General features: G+C 46.8%; 2 protein-coding genes and 1 pseudogene across 3 annotated transcripts in view; 2 read left to right on the top strand and 1 right to left on the bottom strand.

Moving 5' to 3' along the window:
* LOC308419985 (GON-4-like protein) overlaps nt 1-1,103 on the bottom strand; it is a gene marked incomplete at its 3' end in the record, with an annotated part of 63,610 nt that extends 62,507 nt beyond the window's left edge. Inside the window, exon 1 of the mRNA XM_080915957.1 lies at nt 1,080-1,103. The remainder of the gene's footprint in view (nt 1-1,079) is intronic.
* A 1,507-nt stretch (nt 1,104-2,610) lies between these two features.
* Nucleotides 2,611-24,931, top strand: SYT11 (synaptotagmin 11). Its single transcript, XM_080915196.1, has 4 exons — nt 2,611-2,809; nt 11,279-12,102; nt 23,656-23,779; nt 24,534-24,931. Exons 1-4 carry the CDS (start codon nt 2,776-2,778, stop codon nt 24,842-24,844), a joined length of 1,293 nt encoding a protein of 430 aa, XP_080771322.1. The 5' UTR covers nt 2,611-2,775; the 3' UTR covers nt 24,845-24,931.
* LOC308419465 (ATP synthase subunit g, mitochondrial-like) lies at nt 19,713-20,128 on the top strand (annotated as a pseudogene). Its single transcript has one exon. The product of its transcript is annotated as an ATP synthase subunit g, mitochondrial-like (transcript).
* Nucleotides 24,932-25,453: the final 522 nt, after the last annotated feature.

Below are 25,453 nucleotides of genomic sequence, written 5' to 3'. Positions count from 1 at the left end.
ATTTCATGAGTTAGGAATCCAGAGTTTTATGCATGTAAGGCAAGTATTCTACCATCTGATTTCATCCCTGGCCCCTAGTTGTATCCTTCTATGCAGGAAATCCTTACTTTTTTTTTTTTAAGATTTTATTTATTTATTTAATGTAGTCAACTCAGAGCAGCCAGCAGGCTCGGCAGTCCACTACTGGGCTATATCACTAGCATTCATTGTTCTATTTTAAAGATTTGTTTACTTTATGTATATGAATATACTTATACTGTTGCTCTCTTCAGACATCAGATCACATTACAGATGGTTGTGAGTCACATGTGGTTGCTGGGAATTAAACTCGGGACCTCTTGACCACTGAGCCATCTCGCTGGCCCAACCCTTACTTTTATAAGTCCAATACCAGAATAAGCCTAATTGTCAACCTTCACGCCTGAGAGACCACTCAACAATATCAGAGAAAACTTACTCAGTTTGATCTATAAAGCTAATCTTAAGCCTCCTCAATTCACGTTCTCTAGGACATTAAGGGAGGCCCCTCGCTCTAAAAGCCCAGGTTCTTATCTTTGTAAAGCTCAATAACCAAGAGAAGATTCGTTGATCCCGTCGGGGAGGGTGGTAAATGAGTAAGGTGGGGAGTGGGAATAACCTAAACGATTCCTTATTTCACAGATGACTTCAAAAGGTTCACGGAGGAGGAAGTAGATGGGAAGCGGAGAGAAGGGAGCAGCCAGAGGCTGTTCAGTCAGAACTGGGCGGAGATCGCTCCAGGGGCTTCAAACAACAGTACCTCCAAGAGTCCGCTCCTTGAAGGCCAGGAAAGGTTGGCCAAGAGTGAATGAACGCCAGCGAGCGAGCAGTCCCCAGAGCCCTCCTGAACAAGCATTTCACAGGGAGTCCTAGCTCCGCTCTCCACCTCAGCGCTCAACCCGAGCCCAAGTCCGCACCACCACGCACACCCCTGCTATCCGATTCCCCTCACGCACCGGTCACCCAGCCTCGGAGCAGACGCCCCTCATCCTGGGCAACCTCCGCCCGGGAGTCCCCCGTCTAATGTGCCTCTTCCCGCCCCACCACACGCTACCCAGTACCCTCAGAGGCCGGCTTGATCCCGCGGAAACTCAGCTCCGGCACCAGCGGAAGTAACGCAACGGCACCAGCTGACGTGCGCGCTCCCGAGGCGCGGGACCTGCTTGCCAAGGAGCATGCGCCAAACGATGGGCGCCATCTTATTTTCGGGCCTGGTGAAGCCACAGCTCTGATACGTCAGTTCATGGAAAAAGCAACACATGACAGACAGGTGGATGGAGAAGAGGCAGGCGGATCTCTGATTTCAAGCCCAGGCTGGTCTACAGATTGAGCTTCAGGACAGCCAGGGCCACACACAGAAACCATGTCTCGAAAAACAATAAAAAGAATAAAAGGGAGGAAGGCGGGGGTGGGGGGGATAGTTCCTACTCTTCTCTAGTTATCCACTCAACTCAAAACCTGTGGGTGGGGAATCCATAATTACCATAGTTTAAGTTGACAACTCATCACCACAACATACCTGGAACATAGGAAGAAAAGGAGAATTTCTAAAATTCAGAGAGATGCTTTACATGTCTGAAATCAAAGTCAGACTTGAACGCAAGGTTATAGCTGCTATTCATACCTGCATAATAGTCTTTATTTTGAAAAATGTTCTTATACTAAGTGATTTTGTCAGCACACTAAATCCTGTGGACCAATGTATCCCTTTTTCCAGGTTGCAGATGTTGGTCCTACAGGACAGATGAGCTCACAAAAATACCCAAATATCAAAAGGAGTCAGATATCTGTCATTCCAGTTCTAGTTCCTAATGTACCAACCCAGTACCCAGAGCCTGGGCCATAATGTTCAAAAATTCATTCTTGTTTTTTGGATATTTTTCTTAGTGTTTTATACTCCGGAGTACTGGGTTTAAAGACATGGACCACCACTGCCCAGCAGATTTTAGGTCTTTATTACTGTTTTTACTTTTTTGAGATAGGTTCTTGTTATACACCTCAGACTGGCCTGAATATTCATGATAGCCGTGCCCAGGATTCATCTTTAGTCGGTTTCTCAAGTTTAAGTTTCCATACATGCCTTTACTGTTTCAGGAATGCTGGCCATCAAGACTGAAAAACAGGATAGGATTTTGTTTTTCACAATTTCTCAAACCCAGAAGGTTCAGCTTCTATCTAGGTAAACCCAGGCAACTAGAATTACAACTTCAGAAGACGCTAAAGCGACTACCTTCCTGCCCTTCTGTATTTGAAGACCTATCCAAGACTGTCCTTGACTCTCCTTCCTCACCCACTCAGAGTGCTATAGTCACAGGAATGTGTGACTGAGCTGGCAGGACACCTACACTTCTTATTGGGCTTTGAAATTCTAGCCACAAACGCCCACAGCCTGGGAATGGGCGGAGCCTCATCCTTGGAAAAACTCGGAGGTGGGAGGGGTCTTCTCTCGAAGAGCTTCCGGAATCTTTCGGGCAGAGGCGGAGCCTTCTGCCGAGGGCCATTCGGAAAGAGGCGGAGCCTATCTCTCATCAGGACCAGTCTGACTGCACCTGCATCCTTAGCTCAGAGCATCCCTGGAGCATCTAAGAGGAAAGCGCAGCTAGCAACCAGGGATCGTACTGTCGCAGGGGCAGTCGGCCATGCACCTTCCCCTCCCCTGATCTGGAGGTTTACAGCCGCGGCCTCGGTACTGACCGAGATTCCCAAAGTTGTCTGACCTCTGCAAAAGTGTTTCTATCAACAGCCTCTGATTACAACATGGCTGAGATCACAAATATACGCCCCAGCTTTGGTAAGTAGAGCATGACAAACTAATACGGGGCGCGGGGGGGGGGGGCGATCAGTGTCCTTGCAAAGCCAGATAGCTGAGGAATGGACGGAGATTGGAGTCCAGATTTAATTGCCAGCCCAGCCAGAATAGGGCCTGAGGTCGTGAGTAGAAGGCTGTGGAGAGCCCCTAAATTTCAGCTGTGGACTGCAGGCGCTGGCAAGGGCAGAGTGCTACCGAGGATAGACAAGTCCAGGATACTAAAACCTTTATGGTAAACCCTTGATGGTGCACTGTCAGCTCGGCTGGATGTAAGAAATGGCAAGCTTGTGGTGGATGTGAAACAGCCCCCTCCCCTTCTTCTGAAGGAAGAGAGGTGGGGTAGGCCGAGCCCTCCCCCTAGGGGCACGCAGGGCGGTGCCCCTTCCTCCCCCTCCTACTTCTTAGGGCTGCAGGAGAGGAAAGGGGCAAGGGGGATGGGACATCAAGATGGCAGCATGGAGACTATGGGCTGTATGGCTGGAAGCCAAGGGAGGCGGAGGCCTCCAGGGAAAGAAGGATGCGGGGGTGGGGAGAACAAATGAAGCCACTCCTTAAGCCGGTCAGAGGGTTGCTAGGGCTGGGGTAAAATGCTAGCCCTGCATGCTTCATTCTGCACCGTAATGGTGTAGTCCTTCCCGGTGTTACCAAATGGCGCTTGGCGCCGCCGGGCGGAGAGATGACGTGATGTCTATTTCTGAACCTCCTGGCAGTGCCTAGGCGCCCCTTCCGGGGCCTTTGTTCCCTGTTTCCCTGGTCCGGCTTTTCAAAAAGGGGGACTCACCCGCGCTGGTGCAGGCAGGGGAGGCAATCCTGGCCTGGGGGAGGGGCTGGAGAGGCCCAGCCTGGGGGAGGCCGCTTTGTGTACCACAGAAAGCATTACGTCATGTCATCTCAGAGCGGCTGGTCCACGACCTACCCCTCTGGGCTCTGAGAGCACTTTTACACTCCCTGGGGCAGAAAGTGCTGTGGTAAATAGGTGGGAAAGAAAGTAAGAGAGGCTTGGCCAAGTCGTTTCCTCTTGGGGAACTCCTCCATAACGATCCAGGAGCGCAAACTTCTCGTGCTGTGCTCCAGACCACATAAATAAGTAAAATAAGATTGTCCTTCGATTGGAGTAATCAAGTAAGACTTGTTGCAAAGCAAACCTAGAACCTTCATATATTCCTTAAGAGAGTATATCCCTCAGACAATCCAGGTGTGAGCATTAGGTTCCAAAATTACTTAGGGTAGAGACACAAACCAACTAAAAAAAAAAAAAAAAAAAAAAAAAAAAAAAAAAAAAAAGGCTTTTCTCGCTCCCAAGTAAGAGGTTTATGGAACTGAATAGAACCCAATGTTCTGTATTCTCACAACATCAGATCATAGAGAAAGCACCCAGACAATAGGTCTTCACACCTCTCAGCCCTTGTTCCCATTTGACCCCAAGGCTGGATCTTGTATTTCCTCAGCTTTGCTCTCTGTCTCCAAAGTCTTCAGCTTCCCCGAACTGAAATCCATTTTGTGATCATATGAGAAACCCAGGATTTTCTTCACATTCTTTTGCTTCTCAAACTCTCTTTTTCCAGCAGAGTCCTTTTCTCTGATTGCAATTCTAGAGCCTTTTGAAAGCAGATGAAACAGAACCTAGACTTGTGGTTTCTTTACTTCCTAAGTTCAAGGCCTCTTAGGGCTACTTCCTGAGTTCAAAACTGACTTGAACAAGGTCATGACGCTGGTTTCTAAAACCAAAAAGCCAAGAGTGGTGGCTCAAGGCATTTTCCCCCAGCACTTGGGAGACTGAGGTGGAATTGTCAAGAGTTCAAAGTAAGCCTGAGGAAGTCCAGTCAGCCTGGGCTAGAGAGTGAAACCTTGTCTAAAAAATAAAATGAAATAAAAACGTGATCCAGGCATGGCAGCTCACACTACAGTCCCAGCACTAGGAAGGTGGAGTTTAGAACATTCAGAATTCAAAGGCCAGGGCTAGGAAGATGGATCAGTATGTAGAACACTTCGGCTTAAACCTGACAGCCTGAGTTCTACCCTTAGAGCCCATGGAAAGGTGGAAGGAGAAAAAGGACGCTACCTCTTGTCATCTACCTCTATGCAAATACTCATGGTATGTCGCACACACATGCATGCACATAATATTTTAAAAAAGATCAAGGCCAGCTTTGCCTGTATAGCCATTTTGAGGCCAGCCTGGGCTACATAACACTATTTCAAGAAAAAAATTGAACAAACAAACAAACAAAAAAATACTCAGGGAACTAAAGTGTTAGCTTAACAGTTAGGAGCACTTGTTGCTCTTGTAAAGGTCCTCAGATTAATTCCCAGAACCCACATGAAGGTTGACAAAGATCATAACTCCAGCCGAAAGAAATCAGTGGTCCTTTCTGAGTTTCACAGGCACTGGAGACACACAAGTGGTGCACATACTTACAAGCAGGCAAAACACTAGTATATCTAGAATAGTCACATAAAAATTAAATAAAATAATGTTTTAATTCTGGTCCAAGCAGAGACTGAAGGAATGGGGAATATCTCATGTGTCTCTGGATCTCTGACCTTACAGATTGCCTCAAAGAGAACTGCCGCTTTGACATTTTCATTTGTCACAAAGTCCTTTAAAGCCTAGCACTGGACAGAGGACACACAAGTCAACACTCAACTAGACGTGACCTTGAAAAACAAAGAGTAACCAATCAGGATTTTCTTCTTTATTGGTTGAACCATTCATTCACTCTGTGTGCATGGACACACAGCATTTGGCTACCTCAGATGTCAGCACGTATGGTTCACCTTCTTTCAGAGTCTTCTTGTTATACTTGGTTGGGTTGGGTTGGGTTGGGTTGGGTTGGGATGGGATGGGTTTGGATTGGTTTGGTTTGGTTTGGTTTGGTTTGGTCTTTGAGACAACTTCTCACTATGTAGCTCCAGCTGGCCTGAAAAGATCTGTAGACCTGACCAGCCTCGATCTCACAGAGACCCATCTGCCTCTGCCTCTGCATACTGAATGCTGAGATCAAGGGTGCGCCACCATGCCTGGCTGCTTATATTTCTTCATGGCTTCTGTTTTCGTTTTGTCTTATTTGAGACCGTTTCTTTCTATGTAATTATGCTTGTCCCTGAGGTTGCTCTAGAGATCAGATTAGACTCAAACACACAGAGATCCTCCTGCTTCTGCCTTTTGAGTGCTGGGATTAAAGGAGTTCACCACCATACCCGGCACTCATCTGTTAGTTTTCTTCTGCATATGGAAGTCTAGCTGAGCTTGAATTTCTGGAGATTCCTATCTTCCCATAGGACTGCTAGAAATACAGATGTTGTGCGCTGAGCTTTTCTGTGGGTTCCCAGGATTCGAACTCACATTCTTGTGCTTGCACTATAAGCACTCTATTCACTGAGCCACCTCCCTCCCCCCAATTTATATATTTGTTTGTTTGTTTTGAGATAGGTTCTCAGGTTAGCCCAGGCTAGCCTAGAACTTGCTCTGTAGCTGAGGATGACCTTGAATTCCTGATCCTCCTACCTCCACTTCTGAGTGCTGCAATTGCACACATGGACCACTGACTGCCCCCAGTTACATACAATGCTGAGATCAAACTCTGGTCTCAGGCACTGTAGGCGAGCATTCTGTCAACAGAGCTACATCACCAGCTCCACAGTTACTTAAAACACTCACTGAGCAGTGAGCTGGGCAGTGCTGGTGCATGCCTTGAATCCCAGTGCTAGGCAAGCAGAGGCAGGAGGATCTCTGTACGTTCAAGGCCAGCCTGGTCTACAGAAGAGCCAGGGCTAAACCGCAAAAACACGTCTTGAAGAAAATAAACAAAATGCATATGTACATGAATACATACATGCATGCATACATCCATACAGTCATACATACATGACTCACTTCAGTCATTAGTTCCAACTCCCCCATGTATATGCCGTCACACACATCGCATACACATACCTGTCCACAAGGTGTGATGGCTCACACTGTAATCCCAGCACTTGGGGGCCTGAGACAGGAAGTTAGCCCTGCTGTTTACCTTGGTAGTTCCCTTCTGCTCACCTTCACTGAACAACAGCAAATAATCTCCCAGAAGCCTCCTGACTGGGGAGTGGAGAGCCATGTCTTCATATTGGGGCCATTTTGATCGACCATGCAGTTGCTTACACTCATACTTACCTAGCTTTTGCTAAATGTCAGAAACTTCGATTTGAGGGCGAGCAGGATGAGATCTTGCCTCTGAGCTTCTCACTAAAAGCAACTATCTTCCTGAGAGATGTAAGTACACATGCGTGTGAAGAAGACACGAATATGCGCAGCATACCTTGTGTTAATAACGGCCTTTCTCTTTACCTCTGTTACTTGAAAGTGAAACTGTACACTTCTTACTAGCTCTCTGCTTTCACTGAGTGGTGAAATATTGAGTTTGAAAGTTAGTAACTCCAGTCCTTAGGACTCTAACACCCTCACACAGGAACACCAACATACATCAATAAAAATGAGTCATTAGAAACATTTTTTAAAGAAAGAAAATTTCAAGAATACATGGTCCAATCTCCATTGAGAAAAATCCCTTTTATCGTTTGTTTGCTTACTTGTTTATTTAGGATTTTGTTGTTGTTTGTAACAAGGTCTTGCCATGAAACTCAGGCTGGCTTTTTACATTGGTTTGTGGGAGTTTTGTTTTGGTTTGGTTTTTTTTTTTTTGTTTTGGTTTGTTTTTTAGATTTTATTCATTGGGCTGAGTGGAGGCTGTCCCACACTTTTAATCTCTTTGCATGTTTGATTATAATTGTGTGCTACTGTCCCTGGCTTGGCCCTTTTAATTGAGTTCAAAGTGTCTTCCTACAGCCTATGCACATTGGTGCTGATCTGTTCTACAAAGTAATATCAAATCAAACCCTCTTCCATGAAAATGCCTAAAGTAATTATGATTAAGTTAATTAGTTCTTGGTTTCTTTAAATTTTCATTTGATAGGGTTTCTAGCACTCTACTTTTCTGTTCTTTTTTTTTGCCCCCAAGATAGCGTTTCTCTATGTAACAGCCCTGACTGTCATTGAACTCATTTTGTAGACAGGCTGGTCTTGAACTCACAGAAATATGCCTGCCTTTGCCTCCTAAGTGTTGGAATTAAAGGGCTGTGTCACCAAACCTAGTCTGCTTTCTATTGTTAACAGTGCACTTTAAATTTTTTAAATCTTATTTCTTCATTCATGTGTGTATAGCCTTAATTATGTTTTTAAAAGTACATGTGGGGCTGGAGAGATGGTTCAGTGGTTAAGAGCACTGACTGCTCTTCAAAAGGTCCTGAGTTCAATTCCCAGCAACCACATGGTGGCTCACAACCATCTGTAATGAGATCTGATGCCCTCTTCTGGTGTGTCTGAAGACAGTGACAGTGTACTTATGTATAATAAATAAATCTTTTTTAAAAAAAAAAAAAAGTAGATTTGGAAGTCAGAAGAATTCCCATCACATAGCTTCAACAGTCTTGGCAGGAAGCACCTTCACCCTGTTTTTGTATTTTTTTCCCAAGTATCTCAATTATGTATAATGTACCCATATACATGATCCAGAGTCTGGATTCTGGTGGCAGTAGGGTCAGAAGTTAAATCCTGTCAACAGCATTAGCCAATCTGTGGAAGTGTTCTAAATTCTCAGGCGCCTTGATTATAAACCAGGGACACTGTTGGTCCTACTCATTTATTCAGTGAGTTCTTTGATCTGTAATAAAAAGTCTCTGTCATGATGCCTTCCAGAGGCCTAATAAGTACACATTAAAATATCTAACTCAGGACAGAAACATTTCATTATTGTCGGTGTTGTGCAGGATGCCCAATGCAGATTCAATTACACTGCTGCCTATGACAGTTAAGACTGTATGTTTACAATGTAAGCCAGAGCAAACCTAATGTTGGCCAAGCCTGTGGCCACCTGACATGCCATTTTTGCCCGACTAAGGTTATTGCCTATAGGTGGGCAGACTTTTCAGTCTCCAGAGGGTTTTATATTTACCTTGGATGTCTACAATTAGAATGTCTTCATATCCTCTGTTTCTAAATTGTTGGTTACTGAAGTAAACAGTGGACCAAGTCTGTTTTTGATGAAAGGTTATTTTGGATTGTATTTCAGAGAACACAGTCACTTGTCCACTGGCCCCGTGTCTATGGCCCACATTGGAACAGGCCAACATAACAGTAAAAACTGGACCAAAACTGTTTGCTTCTTGGCAGTTGAGAAGCCGAGACAGAGATGGAAGATGGCTCTGTTCTTACTAAATTCATCTAATGGAGAAAAGCAGACAGAAAAACACAGGTCAGGGTAATAAGCAGATGGAAAATAGAGAAGGTGATGGGTTTTGTTTACGTGGGGCAGGAGATGCCTCTCTCCTGAGGTGAGCCTGGGCCCATGGCTTCAAGTAACTGAGACAGTCAGCCCTGAAGCTGCCTGTTAAAGGAGATGAGGGTATTTAGGAAGAATCTGGAACATGCTAGAATTGTATTTATTTTCTTACTTCTTCAGACTTCAGTTCTTTCCCTAAAATGTAAGAGGGAACTATAGGCCTTAGGTGGTAAGGCCCATTTTTAGTTTCAATGAACTTAAGTCAGGCAGGTCCAACTTTCAGGGGAAATACAGTTCTAATGGAGTCAGATAATTGCTCTGTGTCTTCAGTCATTTGCTTAACTAGCAGACAATACCTTTACATGTCTGCTATGTGGTGTTTTTTTAAGATTTATTTATTTTATTCATATGAATACACTGTCATTGTCTTCAGACACACTAGGCGAGGGCACTGAATCACATCACAGATGGCTGTGAGCCACTATGTGTTTGCTGGGAATTGAATTCAGGACCATTAGAAGAGCAGTCAGTGATACCCTGTCTCAAGAAAGAAAGGAAGGGAGGGAGGAAAGAAGGAAGAAAGGGAGGGAGGGAGGAAGAAAGGGAGGGAGGAAGAAAGGAAGAAAGCAAAGAAAGTGTCATTTGACATTTTTTTCCTGTTTAAAACACTGGAATTGTGATTCCAGCATAGAGTGAACACTTGTATTTTGAGGATCTAGGACCTGAGATTTTATAATAAGTTTAAAAGTATATGTTCTGCAGACCCAGAGCTTCTTTCTTTCCTTCTGTTTCTTTTCCATTTTCAACATTTATTTATTCATTGTGTTGGGTAAGACACACACACTAAATGTACAGAGGTCAGAGGACCTGTAGGAGGAATAGTTTCCCATATGATTGCTGGAGATGAATTCAGGCCTCTGGGCCTGAAGGCAACTACCTTTCACTGCCGAGCTGCCCCGTCATGGTCATCTAGGCTGACCTGAAGCTTGCCAGATGAGACATTAGAGTCAGGCTAGCTCTGGCCTTCCAGGAGCCTCCTGGCTCAGCCTCCCTCTGCAGGCTGAGGCACACTCATGGTGGCTCAACCTTCTGCCGCCTTCACACCGACTCTGACCATCGGCCACACTTTGGAGACCAACTAAATTCAGCACCATGCGTTCTCCCCACACAGCTGTTAACTAGTTAGCAGGAGCCCAGCTGTTCGAAGTCTGTGCTGGGTGTTCGGGAATGGCTCCCTAAACCAGCCTCACAGCTCATGCCGTGTGCAGTGGTTGAGGAAAAACAGAACCCTATACAAAAGTCAACCTTCGAACACTGTGCTTTCTGTGAAGCACATATCAAACTGAGCAATCGAATCTGTAAGTGCTGTAAAGGTTTTAAAAAAGAAGAGTCGGGGACTGTCAAGTTGGTTAGGTGGTTAGGAACAAATGCTCTTCCAGAGGACCAGGTTCAATTCACCTTCTTCTGCCCTTCATGGGCACCAGGCTTTGCTGGGCTGCACAGACAGACAGACATGTAGACAAAACACCCTTATATCTACAATGATATTAAATTTTTAAAAATATCAGATGAGACACTACATAGGTACATGAAGAAGCTAAGTGAGCCAGCCCTTTTTTTTTTAAATTATTTATTTATTATATATAAGTACACTGTAGCCATCTTCAGATACACCAGAAGAGGGCATTAGATTTCATTACAAATGGTTGTGAGCCAACGTGTGGCCTCCGGGACCTGAACTCAGGGCCTCCGGAAGAGCAATCAGCGCTCCCAACCACTGAGCCATCTCTCCAGCCCGTGAGCCAGTCCTTAATCCTAGTACTTGGGAGGCTGAGGCAGGCAATCTCTGTGTGATCTAGGCCAGTCTGGTCTATATAACACTTTGCAGGATAAGTTGGGTTACATAATGAAACCTTGTCTCAAACAACAGTATATCACAAAATTATTTTGTGGCTTTAGCAGGAAGGCAAGGGTTTGGGTTACCTCCTGGGCAGTGAGCAGAAAAAGCTCCAAAGCCCAGATGGCCTCTCACTGTGGAGGCTGGAATAAGGATTAGTTTGGCCCCAGGAGAGGCACTCTCTTAACAGGAATGGAAGTCATGTTTTGACATAACTCTGGTCTCTGTCTTCAGATGTGTCACCAGTAGCGGCTGGTCTCATCGGAGCCTCTGTGCTGGTAGTGTGTGTTTCCGTGACTGTCTTTGTGTGGACATGCTGCCACCAGCAGGCGGAGAAGAAGCACAAGACCCCGCCATACAAGTTTATTCATATGCTGAAAGGCATTAGCATCTACCCAGAGACCCTCAGCAACAAGAAGAAAATCATCAAAGTTCGGAGAGACAAAGATGGTCCTCGGAGGGAAAGTGGAGGAGGGAACCTGTTAGTAAATGCGGAGTCTGGCCTGCTGAGCCATGACAAGGATCCCAGAGGGCCTAGCCCTGCTTCTTGTATAGACCAGTTACCCATCAAAAGAGACTATGGGGAAGAACTGAGGAGCCCCATGACAAGCCTGACCCCAGGTGAAAGCAAACCCACCTCCCCGTCATCGCCAGAGGAAGATGTGATGCTAGGATCCCTTACCTTCTCAGTGGACTACAACTTTCCCAAGAAAGCTCTGGTGGTGACAATCCAAGAGGCGCACGGGCTGCCAGTGATGGATGACCAGACCCAGGGCTCTGATCCCTACATCAAAATGACCATTCTTCCTGACAAGCGGCATCGAGTGAAGACCCGGGTGCTTCGCAAGACCCTGGACCCCGTGTTTGATGAGACCTTCACCTTCTACGGCATTCCGTATAGCCAGCTACAGGACCTGGTGCTGCACTTCCTAGTGCTCAGCTTTGACCGCTTCTCTCGGGATGACGTCATTGGGGAGGTCATGGTACCATTGGCTGGAGTGGACCCCAGCACAGGCAAGGTTCAGCTGACCAGGGACATCATCAAGAGGAACATTCAGGTGAGGAGGATGAGTGTGCAGGGGAGGGATGGTCGAAGGAGGCATACCAGATCTCAGTGGAGTCAGAGGAGGGTCAGGAAAGAAACGGTAGTAAAGACAGGTGACAGAGAAGTCACTGAGTTCTCAGCTATCAAAGAGAAGCTTTGGTCAAAGTATAGAAGAAGGGCTGGCAGGGGTGTTCCTCTAAGAAGCAAATTCTGGGACGAGTTGCTTCTAAACTTTCACTTGGCGGTTGGCATCCTGATGCCGCATCCAGCTTACTTGGAACAGACTGGTCCACCATCTTTAGACCCATCACAATTTATAGGACAAAGGGGCTAACCTGGCGTTCTGGAACCTGTGTTCTTCCTTGAGGGAACATGCACCCCCACAGCTGAAAAAGTAAACAAATTAATTCACTTTATCGTCAGCTTCCTTTCCTAGGTGGGTGTAAATGTTATCATATTTTTTTTTAATGGGGTCTCTCCCTATAGCCCTGGCTGTCCTGGAACTCATTAATAGGCTGGCCTCAACTTCACAGAGGTCTGCCTCCCAAGTGCTCAGATTAAAGACATGCACCACCTCACCCAAGTATTCTTATTTATTTTCGTTTGTTTGTTTGTTTTGAGACAGGGTTGCCCTGTGTAGCCCCGACTGTCCTGGAACTCACCCTGTAGAGCAGGCTCAGTCCGAGATCCACTGCCTCTGTCTCCAGTGCTGGACTAAAGGTGTGCACCACCACTGCTGTGCACCACCACTGCTGTGCACCACCACTGCTGTGCACCACCACTGCTGTGCACCACCACTGCTCCATGTTTTGAGACAGGGTCTCAAGTGGAGCAGACTAACCTCTACTTCCCAAAGCCGAGATTATAGGTGTACACTCCAAGTCCAACTGTGATTGTGCTTTCTCTCTTTTCTGCTTTGTACATGTCTTCTTATGACATTTATTTATTATGTATTTGTAAGTTATGGGGGGGCACACGTGTGTCACAGCAAGTGTGTAGAGATGAGAGAGCAACTCGTGGGGCCATCTCAATGGTCCCTGAGTATTTCTTTGAAAAATATTTCTATTATTATTTCTGTGTGTGTGTGTGTTTGTGTGTGTGTGGTGTGTGCCTGAAGACACCAGAGGGCATTGGATTCCTTGGAGCTGGAGTTCTAAGCAGTTAGGAGCTGCCTAATGTGGGTGCTTGGAACTGAACTGAGTCCTCTGAGAACAACATGAGCTCTTAACCACCCATCTCTTCAGCCCTGCATATATCTTTTTTAAAAGCATGTTGTAGCTTCAGTTTAGCTCAGCGCTTCACTTTCCAGGCCCTAACATTTAACCTGGAGACCTTTCCTCTACTCCTGTCCCTGGCTTGCACTGGGAGGAGGATGAGGACTTCCGCACTGCACTTTCCCCTTTCCCCACTCGGTAATATTACTCTGGAACTAACGTCCTAAGTACAGTGCATAAACATCCATGGCTCCAGAGCATAAATGACCACCCCTCCTGGGAGCCCATCCAAGTCTTTCACGTGGGGGCAGAGCAGGGCTGCTGGTGCGCACTAGTGCTCCGGAATAGACTGGCTGACTTGACACCTCAGCTTCTGCATCCCAGCTGCATGACAGCGGGCATCAGACTCCTCTCAGTCTGATCTCCTCAGCTGACAACACTGCCTTCCGCCTTAGGTCATGGCGATGAACCAGGTGACGGGCCTGGCATATTATTATAACCCGTGAGAAATTCTTATTGGAGGAAAAACCCAGAGGCTGGATGGCGTCTGAGAGACAGACTTACCACAGGAGCCTGTTACTAAGTAAGAGAGTACTTATCCAGCATATGAGAGACCCTGGATTCACTCTCCAATACACAGGAAGGAAAAGTGGAAGGGGGGGGGGATTTGTTTTGTTAATGTTGACCAAGAAACTGATGGAGCTGAAGTTGACCTTGAGCTCTTTGTTGTTCTCCCTGCCCCCCAAACGCTGGGGTTTAGGTGTGCACCAGCAGTTTCTGCAGTACTAGAGTTAGGCCCCAGGGCCTACATGCGCATGTAAGCATGTACTCTACCAACCGAGCTACATCTCCGGCACTTGTTTTATTGCTTTGTTTCATGACACACAGGGTCTTACTATGTAGTTTTCGATAGCCTGGAGGTTACTATGTAGACCGAGCTGGCCTAAAGCTTACAGTAATCTTGCTTTTGCTCACTGAGTGCTGGAATCCTATACCCGCCAATTTTGACTTTTAGAACTGAGCATGTCAGAGGCCTGAAATCCCAGCTCTTGGTAGGTGAGATAAGGAAGCTTAGGAGCTCAAGGTCATCCTCAGCTATAGGAAGCTGAATGGCAACAGAGGCTACAGGAACCTGTCTCAGAAGCACACACTGGCACAGACACACAGACACACACACATGCACACACACACACACACACACACACACACACGAAAAGACACACACACATGCACACAGGGACTATGGATGTGGCTGAGTTGGTAGGGTGCTTGCTTATGAGTCACAGAACCTTAGGTTGGATCCCTGGCCCCATATGAAAAGGAAGTGGAGGGACATATACCTACAGTCCCAGTACTTAGGAGGTAGAAGCTGGAGGATCAGGGGTTCAAAGTCAACCTTCCCTACAAGTTCAAGAACAGCCTAAAATACATCCTAGCTCAAAAGGAAAAAAAGGGCGTAGCAGGAAGGGACGGTGGCGATGACAGAAGGGAAATGTCCCCTTCTCTGTCTTCGAATCACCTACTTTTCCTCAGTCTTTGCTCCTCACTTCCCAGTTTCCTGGCTCCCAGCCTTGTTTGTCCTGCAGGAGGCTAGTTTCCAACACCGCCCACTACTCTTCCTGGCCACTCACGTGCTCACAGGCCAGTGCTGTGGGGGAGGGTCGTGGCTCAGTGCCCGAGCTGCAGCTGGGAAAAGACGGGCCAAAAAGGAACTGATTCAGGCGGGAAACAAAGCAGCCTCAAATCCAGGGCACTGGGCAAAGAGCACAGACAATGTCACTCGCTAAACTGCCAGGAGGCCTTGGGGAGAGCCAAGTTTCTTCCCACTTTATTAACTCCGCTCATGAGGATGAAGCCAGGGCGAGGATCCTGAGCAGCAGGAGAGGACAGCAGAGCTCGCCAGACTCCCACACTTCCTGAGCCCTTATCTCTGATCAGCACCCGGGAGTCTGTCCTTCATTCCTCCCCAGCCCGAGAGCCCTTCCACTTTCTAGTTCATCTTTAAAAGGCATCATTTTTTTTAGAGGGACCTAACACACACTAAGCTACATTATCCTCTTAGAGCTTATAACAGCAACCAAACCTTCCTTCCAAGGTTCCTGGGTAGGAGGCCTGGGAATATGGCTTAGTAGGTACAGTGCTTGTCCAACATGCACAAAGTGTGTTTATGTGCCCTTCTAAATGATCTGCACACCAGCCCCTAGGGGGGAAATTTATTTTTAGACAGGGTCTCATTGTATAGATCTAGACCCCCTAAGCTATGTAGACCAGGGCTCTGTCTGCAAAGTGCTGGGATTAAAGGTATGTGCCACAATGCAAGGACTATGGAATTGGATTTTTTTTTTTAATTTATTTTATGTGTACGGGTACTTTTCTGCATGTACGTTTGTGTGCCTAATACCTATAGAGGCCAGAAAAGACCATTGAATCCCCTGGAACTGAAATTACAGACAGTGAGAGCCCCAGGTTGTCTAGAAGAACAGCCAGTGCTCTTAACTGCTGAGCTCTCTCCAGCCCTTAAGTAAAATTTTAAGTATTTTTTAAGGTTTCTTTTATGTGTATGAGTACACTCTTGCTGTCTTCAGACACACCGAAAGAGGGCACTGGATCCCATTACATATGGTTGTGAGCCACCATGTGGTTGCTGGGAATTGAACTCAGGACCTCTGAAAGTGCTCTTAACCACTGAGCCATCTCTTCAACCCCTGGAAATAATTTTTAAAGCAACTGCTTTGTTTTCTTATATTGTCCCTAATAATCATTTGTAAACTCACATTCTCATACTAAGCCTGGAACAGGAGGTACAGGCAGAGAGCCAGACTGGCAGAGGGGACCACAGAATCATGAGGTGGCCTCAATGTTTCTTGGGTCATGTTGCTTACCTGAGGCAGTGTCATGGGAATCAGGGAATTCCTAAAATCCCAGATTTGCATGTGACCCCCAGACCCTCCAGTCTAGCTGTTGGGACTGAAAGGAGAAAGAAAAAGCATGTTAATAGTCCAGGGACATAAAGAGAACTGTTTCCTGCGGTGAAGGGAAGCGAGCGTTCAGGTTTTGTCTCTTGCATTTTCTCACGGCTGTGATTTAGAGCAGTAGTGGTCCTGCAGACTTCTGGTCCCACAAAAGGTTTATTGAGGGCACATGGAAGAAAATGACTCTGAAGGAGGCGTATAGCTAGTTACAAGAAAGTAGACCTGTCCTGACCAGGTTTTCATTGATCCGATTGTATCCTTCAGGATCCTGGTTCTAGCCCACTATGCCACAACAGAGGTTCTGTCAGACATGGCTAAAATCCCTTTCCTGTGGCTTTCAGCTTGCTTGCTTCACCACAGGTTTCTTTGCCTGACTGGGCCCAGGGACTGGGAAACAGCCTAGCTCCCAGTTCAAAAGAGCCATTGATAGGGCCGGCTGAACTGAGAATTGAATAGAAAGCAAAAGGGAGGAGGGGCTGAGGGAGCAAGGAGATTTGGCTTCCCTGCTGAATGTTGTAAGGCAGTCAGCTGTGGCTGCAAACTTCGGGAGCACAGCTAAGCCGTAATCATATTTGTTAATTAGTTGGATATTTGGTGGTTTTTTTTTTTTTAATAAGGATGTATCCTCATTAGATTTACTTTTTATGTTTATGAGTGATTTGCCTGCATGTTGTGTATATGTATACCACACATGTGCCTGGTTCCCTGGGAGACCAGAGAGAGTGTTGAATTCCCTACAACTAGAGCCAACATGAGGGTACTGAGAACCAAACTAGGTCCTCTACAAGGAAAGCAAGCATTCTTCTCTGCCAAGCTGTCTCCCCAGCCTGGCTTTTGGCATTTTGAAACAGGTTCTTAAGTAAGGCAAGATGACCTCCGACTCCTTTTTTCTTCTTTTCTTTATTTAAAGATTTGTTTATTTTATGTGAGTAAACTATAGCTGTTAGCTGTTTTCAGACACACCAGAAGAGGGCATCAGATCTCATTACAGATGGTTGTGAGCCACCATGTGGTTGCTGGGATTTGAACTTAGGACCTCTGCAAGAGCAGTCAGTGCTCTTAACCAGTGAGCCATCTCTCCAGCTTGGACCTTGAACTCCTGACCGTAAGGCCTGTTAAACAGTGGGATTACAGGGGTGAGCTTTGTTTGGCCCCTGTGTAGGCAGTCTGAGCAGTCGTTGGTGAGACTTCATGTGTGTAGCTTCTCTAACATTTCTAGGACACAGAGTCTCACAACAGATCTTCTGGCCCTCTGGCTCTTACAGTCTTTTCTGCCCCTTCTGGAATGATCCCTGAGCCTTGGATACAGGAGATGTGCTGAACATTCATCTGTTGAGACAACTCTGCATTTGGGTCAGTTATGATTTTCTGGGGTGGTCTTCTTCTGCAAAGAAAGGACCTAAATGTAGTATGAGAACCATGCTTTCCCCAGCCCCTGGAGAACAATGGGTTTTGGCCTTGAATTTTGTATCCTGTCTTTTCCTCTCAGCAATGAGGTTAGAGGTGTTCTCTGCTGTGCTCGGGACCAAATGCAGGGCTTTGTGAGAAGCCTCTAACAAATGAGCTATAGGCTCAGCCTTGATAGGGGACCCTGTTCTTTCTCCACAGTTCAAGTCCTGAAAGTCAGACAGGGACATTTTTTTTAATTGAACAACTTTATTTTTAAAAACAGAGATAAGTGTCCAGATTTTAAAAGCATTTTTGCATAAAAGTATATGAATACATTTTTGTCAGTACTTGATTTTTTAAAGACAGGGACATTTATGAAAGATGACAACTCCTGCAAAAACAACCATTCCTCAACTATGTTGATTGCCATTAGCCCCAAGGACAAGACCAAAATGCTTGTCAGTGAGAAGGAAATGTTTTCATTTTAAATTACATATGTGTGTTTGTGTGTGGGTATGTGAGCACGTATGGTTGAGAACTATCTGATATGGGTGCAGGAAATCAAACTCGGCTCCTCTACAAAAGCAATAGCTACTCCCTCTCTCTCATTTTTTTTTTTAGTATTTATTTTATGTGCATGAGTGTGTGTGCTGGGTATGTATGTTTGTGAACTATGTGCATGCAGGAGCCCATGGAAATACAAAGAGGGAATAGGGTCCCCTGGAACTGCTGTTACAGAAGTGAACTTAGGTGGATGCTAAAAATGGAGCCTGGGTCCTTTGCAAGAGCAGCAAGTGTTCTCGATTGCTGATCCACCTCTCCATCCCCAAGAACAGTTTTATTTTGCTTTGGTTTATTTATTGGTTTGTTTGTTTGAGACAGTCTCTCCCCATAGCCCTGGATGTCCTAGAACTCACAGAGATCCTCCTGCCTCTGCTTCACAAGTGCTAGGATTGTGCTTAGCCCTCCGAGGGTCATTGTTGTTTTTATTTATGTGTATACCTGTGTGTGAGTGTCCACGGGGAACAGAAGAGGGCATCGGGTCTCCAACTCGGACTCACAGATAACGAGAGGCACATGACATAGGTCCTAGGAACCAAACCCAGGGCTCCGAACAAGCAGTGCACATGTTTAACCGCTGCACCATCTCTCCAGCCGCTCTGAAGATGGTAGTATGCAACCGGTCTCCTACTTTATCTCAAGGGCAGAGACCGCAGGGAGTCTCTACCGAACCCCCCTCAGCTGTTTGGCGTGTGTGGTTGGTTGGTTTTGAGACAGGCTCTTGCTGAGTAGCTCAAGCTGACCTCAAACTCCAATCTTCCTGCTTCAGCTTCCTAAGTGCTGAGATGACAGGTATGCGCCGCATCACTCATAACCAAAAAAGCTCCTTCCAGGAGTGAAGCATTCAGTTTACGCACCACATCATGCAATGCCCTCGGAGGTCGGAAGAAGACATTGATCTCCTGGAACTAGAGCTACAGGCATTTGTGAGCTGCCACATGGGTGCAGAGAATAGAACCAGCCTCTCAGCTAAAGTAGTACTCTGTGCCTCCGGCTAACACACCGTTAATGTTTGCAATTAAACAAAATACGTATGTGTTGCAGAGTTATGCCTGTGTATGCACCGTGTGTGCCTGGTACCTGTAGAAGTCAGAAGGGGAAGATGGCATCAGCCTCCTTGCATGAGGGGGCTATGGATGACTGTGAGCCACCATGTGGTTGCTGGGAATTGAACTCTGTCCCATCCAAGAGCAACAAGTTCTCTTAACTACTGATCTCCTCAGCCCCTCCTCATTTAATTTTAATGAGTTGAAGCTAATGAAGACACATCCAGCTGGAAGCTATTCTATTGAATACCTCCTTCATGGTATTTTGAAAGGCATTTCCCAGGAGCATAGTAATGTGATTATAACTAATTGTGAAAGTGAAATTAGGGTCGGCGACACCGGGATGACCTTGGTTGTGTTGGAGGCAGAACACTGCTGGCTCTGAGCGCCTTCAAACAAATTCTTGAAGTCATCTTGAAAGGCATGCTTAGGAGACGTACCTTCCACCTTAGACCATGGCCAAGTTCATCCGTAACTTCGCAGAGAAGGTGCCGTCGATGGAGGCCGCTGCCGTGACTCACTCGAAGCCTCGATTGGCCACATTTTGGCGATACGCCAAGGTTGAGCTGGTTCCCCCAACCCCTGGTGAAATCCCTACAGCTATTCAGAGCGTGAAAAAAATAATCCAGAGCGCTAAAACTGGTAGCTTCAGGCACCTTACAGTTAAGCTGTGCTGAATGGCTTGGTGGCCACTGAGATGTGGATGTGGTTTTATATCGGAGAGATCATAGGCAAACGTGGCATTGTTGGCTATGATGTTTGAAGACCAATCTTTAGCTTCTGATTTAAGTTCTTATTTGAATATTCTTGGACCATGTGTAATGAGACTGCAATCTGAATAAAGTCCTAACTGTGAAAAAAAAGAAAAGAAAAGAAAGGCATGCTTATAGAAAGTGATCCTGCCACTTGGATGAGTCTGATGCCTTGGGGGAGAAGTTCATCATCCAAGACATTGATGACACACACGTCTTCGTCATTGCGGAACTGGTTAAAGTCCTCTAGGAGCGAGCAGGGGAACTGAGGGACCAAAATGCCTTTTCTCTTACCCAGCAGTGAGAGCGCCAGAGTTGAGCACATGGGGATCCCAACCACAGAGAGGAAGTCCTGCTCAGGGTCTCATGGGGTTTAGACTTGTTTAGCTTTTGGTGGGAAAGGCCACACAGGGACATTCGTTCAGATAAAAGCCCCCAACTGACTTTGTTGGACTGTTAAAAAATATCTTAAAAAAGAATTTTAACAACTGGCTGCAATTTGGCTTTTACTATTAGTTATTAAAATGGACTCAGAGCTGTGTTGGTGGGCTGGCTCAGTTGGTAAAGGCCCTCCACTAGGCCTGGCAGCCTGACTATAATCCCAGGGTCCTGAACCGGAAGGGGAGAACTCTGCAGGCTGACCTCTGACTCTGACCTCCGTGTGAGTAGCTCCCTCCCACACAAATAAGTAAACGTAATAAGATGTAATCATAAATGTTTTCCCTACCTTTTAAAAACACTCTGGAGAAAAGCAGGAGGTCGAGGAAATCAGCTGATTTTATTGGCCATGGATACCTGGGTACAATCGAGAGCTGATCATGACACTGAAAAAAGGACAAAGCGTGGAGCTCCCATGGAGCAGAGAAAAACCATAAAATACAATCTGAATTCAACCAGTTCCTCCTGCGCTTCTTCCTGCCTCATCTTCAGTGTGTGTCTAGAGCTGGACCTTGAAAGGCAACATATGAACCCAAATGTTGTTTAATGGCTGGTCAGGAGCTGGAGTGGTACACTCCTCTACAGCACTCGGGAGGCAGAAGCAGGAGGAACCAGTGAGTCCAAGGCCAGCCATGGTGAGCTCTAGGCCAGCCAGGGCTACACAGTCTGAAAGCAAGCAAATGTGCTTCAGCCTGAGTGAGGCGTGGCGTTTCTGTAACCCAGGCAACCAGAAGCGGAAGCGGGGCTGGAGTGAGGCCATCCAGGCCTGCACAGCAAGACTTGTGTTTTCCAAATGCAAAATAGAGGCAAATTTTAAAGATGGAGGAAAAAAACAAAAAGTGGAGGGGAGTGAGGCGCAGTGGGGAAGTCAGATTGAGAAGAGGGGCTCTGCAGCACACACAGGCAGGATGCTCCGGCAAGCCAGGTCACCTTGTGATTTTACAGCAGGCTCCAGAGATTTGTTTCAAGGACTTGCCCAAGGTCATGTAGTGAGGCAGAATAAAGATTCAGACCCATCTCCTGTTTCCCACCATACAATTTCCAAAGCATTTGAATGGTGTGTGTGTGTGTGTGTGTGTGTGTGTGTGTGTGTGTGTGTGTGTCTTCATGTATGGGGATCCGCATGCATGTGGAGGCCCAGGATTGAGGTCCATTGTCTTCCTCTGTTGGTCTCCACCTGATCTACCGAGGGAGTCTCTCACTGAATCTTGAGCTCACCACCCAGACTTTACACTGGCTAGCCAGTTTGCTCCAGGTATCCCAGTTTATATACTAACTCATCTCCCCTTTTTGAAGTGCTCTCATCTTGTTTCTCAGGATGGCTTGAAACTCACTCCATAGCGTAGACTAGCCCTCCTCCCAAGTGCTGAGAATTAGGTGCGCACCATGCCCTAGGTCATTCACTGTTCTATGTTTCTGAGGATTGAATCTCGGGACTCCCATGTGCTAAGGACAGCTCTGCCGCTATACTGTACAATTCCAGCCATAGTTTTCAAAGAAATAATAATTTTTTGAGACAAGGTCACACTATGTAATCTTTTCTGCTATGTAGACCAGGCTGACCTCAAACTCACAAAGATCCATTGGCGTCTGCCTTCCAGCCCTGAGATTAAAGATCTGTGTCACCACACCCAACTCAAGGAAAAACATTTTGAGACACGATCTGTGTGTAGTTCAGAGGTCTGGCTGACTTTGACCTTGAGCTACTCTTCTTAAATACCCGAATTATATCTGCGTGTCACCACCCCCAGGTCAGGTTTATGTGTGGAGGCCACCAGCTGACGTGAAGAGCTTCTGTGGACTTGTTACGGGGAAAGTCGGAAGGTAGCCTTCAGGGATCAGTTTTCTCACTTCGTACCTTCCAGGGCTAAATCTGATCATAGCTTGCTATACTCAATGAGCCATCCTACCATCCACCCCTTTGTGAGTTTTGTTGTTTGTTTACTGAGTTGGGGGTCTCTCTACACAGTCCTGGCTGTCCCGGAACTCACTGTGTGGACCAGACTGCCCACTGGGATCTCCCGGCCATGCCTCCCAGGTGCTGTGATTCAAGGTGTGTGCCACCACACCTGGCCTTTCTTTCTGTTTTGAGATGGGACCTCTCACTGAATCTGAGACTGGGGGTTCAGGATTCAACCAGGCAGGCTGACCAGCGAACTCTAGGGGTCTGCCTGTCTCTATGGGCACATGCTGCCAGGATGGTGACCTGGATTCTCCTTTTTAAGCTTCACACAGATGCCAAGGAACCCAAACTCAGGTCCTCATGTTTTCAAAGCAAACACGTTACCAAGTGGGCGTCTGCCTGGTCCCTGGTTTGTTTTCAAATGAATGTGTCTGTGTGAGTGTGTACCATGTGTGTTCAAGTACAGTTGAAGTCCAGTGTGGGTGCTGGATCCCTTGGAGCTGGAGTGACAGGCAGCGGGGAGATTCCTTTAGAAGAACAGCACGTGCCCTTAGCCTCTGAGTCTCCAGCACTGGCCCCCAGCCCCCAACGCTAAGAACCAAATTAGAGACCGCTACGTGCTGGACACAGCTGCCGCTTACACAGTTTGGTTGACCCAGTCTTCCCAACGATTCTGTGAGGGAGGAAGGGGCAGAAAGAAGGGCAGGAATGTTTAATAACTTGCAACAAAACACTGAGAAGAAATAGCCTGAACCAAGCTGGCCGAGCATAACTGTTAACAGGACACTCGGAACTGGAGGCAGGAGGATCAGTGGATCCAGGCCATCCTATAGATACAGAGTCTGAGACCCTTGTGGGGGCCGAGAGAAGGGATGTGAGTGAGTGTATCCTAGGGTAGCTCAGTACAACAGGCTGCAACAACCATGCAGCCCTGGCTCGCCAGGCTAGCTTCGAACTCATGTCTACCTCTGGAGTCCCGAGACTTGACTGCCCAGCTAGTGGTGAAGTACTGGCCTAGTATTCAGGAGGCCCTAAATTTAATTCCCAGAACCACTAAAAAAGAAAAAGGGGGGAGGGGGATGGACACAGGAGTCAGCTTTAAATCAGCCAGTGTAGGTTTCAGAGCTCTGGCTCTCCTGATGGTGCTTCTGTGCCTAGCCGGAATCCATACCCCTTACTTGTCCCTGAGCACGCCCACGTGCAGGCTTTCTTCCCTCTCCTCTGCTGCACACGGCTGTCAAGCCTCCGCTCTCCTGCCAGGATTCTGACCTGAGGTCTCTCTCCCTTACAGAAGTGCATTAGCAGAGGGGAGCTCCAGGTATCTCTGTCATACCAGCCCGTGGCACAGAGAATGACCGTGGTGGTCCTCAAAGCCAGACACTTGCCGAAGATGGATATCACCGGTCTCTCAGGTAGCAGCTATTTACTTCAACCTATCTCTCTGACCAGACCAACCCCAGCCCCACCCCCACCATGGTCCTGACATACTCCATGTCCAGAACCCCGCCCTTTTCCACGGTCTACCTACTCTTCTGTCTGTGTTTGGTCCCCATGACTAGCCAATAGGTTTTCCCAGCCTCAGGGGTGCTTGTGGTAAACAAACAAGAGCATTCTAAATCCCAAGCATGCAGAAGCTTACCTCAGACTTGCAGGTAATCTGTTCGTCCCTGTGTCCTTGACAGTGCTTCGTGATTACTGTAGGCCTACACCTTGTTCCTACACTCCATACCTGCTTGGTCCTTCTTCCCCTGCCCCACCCCCAATCTAAGCAGCCAGACTCGTGTGGTCTGTGTGCATTTATGGCGCAGTCACTGAAGACCTGATGGTCAGTCAGCAAAGATGAAGACAGTAGTCTCTTCCGTCTAAACCAGCGCTTCTCAACCTTCTTAAAACTGCAGCCTTTAACACAGTGCTCATGCTGTGGTGACCCCCAGCCATAACATTATTTTCATTGTTACTATATAACTATAATTTAGCTACTGTTATGAATCATAGAAAATATCTGATATGTGGGTAATCTGCTATGGCCCCTGTGAAATGGTCCTTCAGCCCACAAAGGGATTGTGAACCACAAGTTGAGACCCACTATTTAGATTCTAAACACAGAACCACCACACAGCAGAGGACTGTGTCATAGGCCTGTCTCTCTTCTCTCTTTGGGGGCTCCAGATCCTTATGTCAAGGTGAACGTCTACTACGGCAGAAAACGCATTGCCAAGAAGAAAACCCACGTAAAGAAGTGCACTTTGAACCCCATCTTCAATGAGTCATTCATCTATGACATCCCCGCTGATCTCCTGCCTGATATCAGCATCGAGTTCCTTGTCATTGACTTCGATCGCACGACTAAGAATGAGGTGGTAGGGAGACTGATCCTGGGGGCACATAGTGTCACAGCCAGTGGTGCGGAACACTGGAGAGAGGTCTGCGAGAGTCCCCGCAAGCCCATAGCCAAGTGGCACAGTCTGAGCGAGTACTAACCCTGGGGCCAGGCGGGGGAGGTGCACGGCGGGGAGAGGTGACAGAGAAGCTAACTCAAAACCTCATTTTAGTCGTAGAAGAAGATTTCTTACAGAACAAACCACACGAAGAACCTCACACTCCACACAGCTGCAGATTGGTTCTTAGCGTGAGGATTGCTTTCTTCTTTGCAAGGCACTAGACGATCCTTTGTTTTTTAAAATGAGGGGGGGAAGAGAAGGAAAGACCCCAAGTCTATATATAACAATGTAACCTTATACTTGCATGTCTAATACAAACAAATTAGCCTAACCAATATCAAGTTGCAGATTTTAATCCATGAAAATTGTGTTTTGTGCCGAATTGTATTTGCTGATCCCCAAGTCGGCCTCTCTTTATCAGGCTTCTCTGGGTTGTTCCAGTTCCCCATCACTGCAGGAGAAAAGTCTGCTCTTGTAAAGCCCCATGTTCCCGTCACCCAGTTCTTTGTTCTGTCACCACTGACATCTCTGCTCTTTGGCTGAGTTACAAATCCTGAGGTCTGTAGTATGCAAAGAAACAAGTGGGGTCTCCAGGAGAAAGAGTAATTGAGAATGGGGTGTGTGCACAGGCATCCTTGACTGGGGATA

This window comes from Micromys minutus (genome assembly GCF_963924665.1).
Source record: "Micromys minutus genome assembly, chromosome: 4".
NCBI lineage: Eukaryota > Metazoa > Chordata > Mammalia > Rodentia > Muridae > Micromys > Micromys minutus.
Note: the sequence above shows the minus strand (reverse complement) of the source record. Positions and strands in the feature narration are given on the sequence as shown.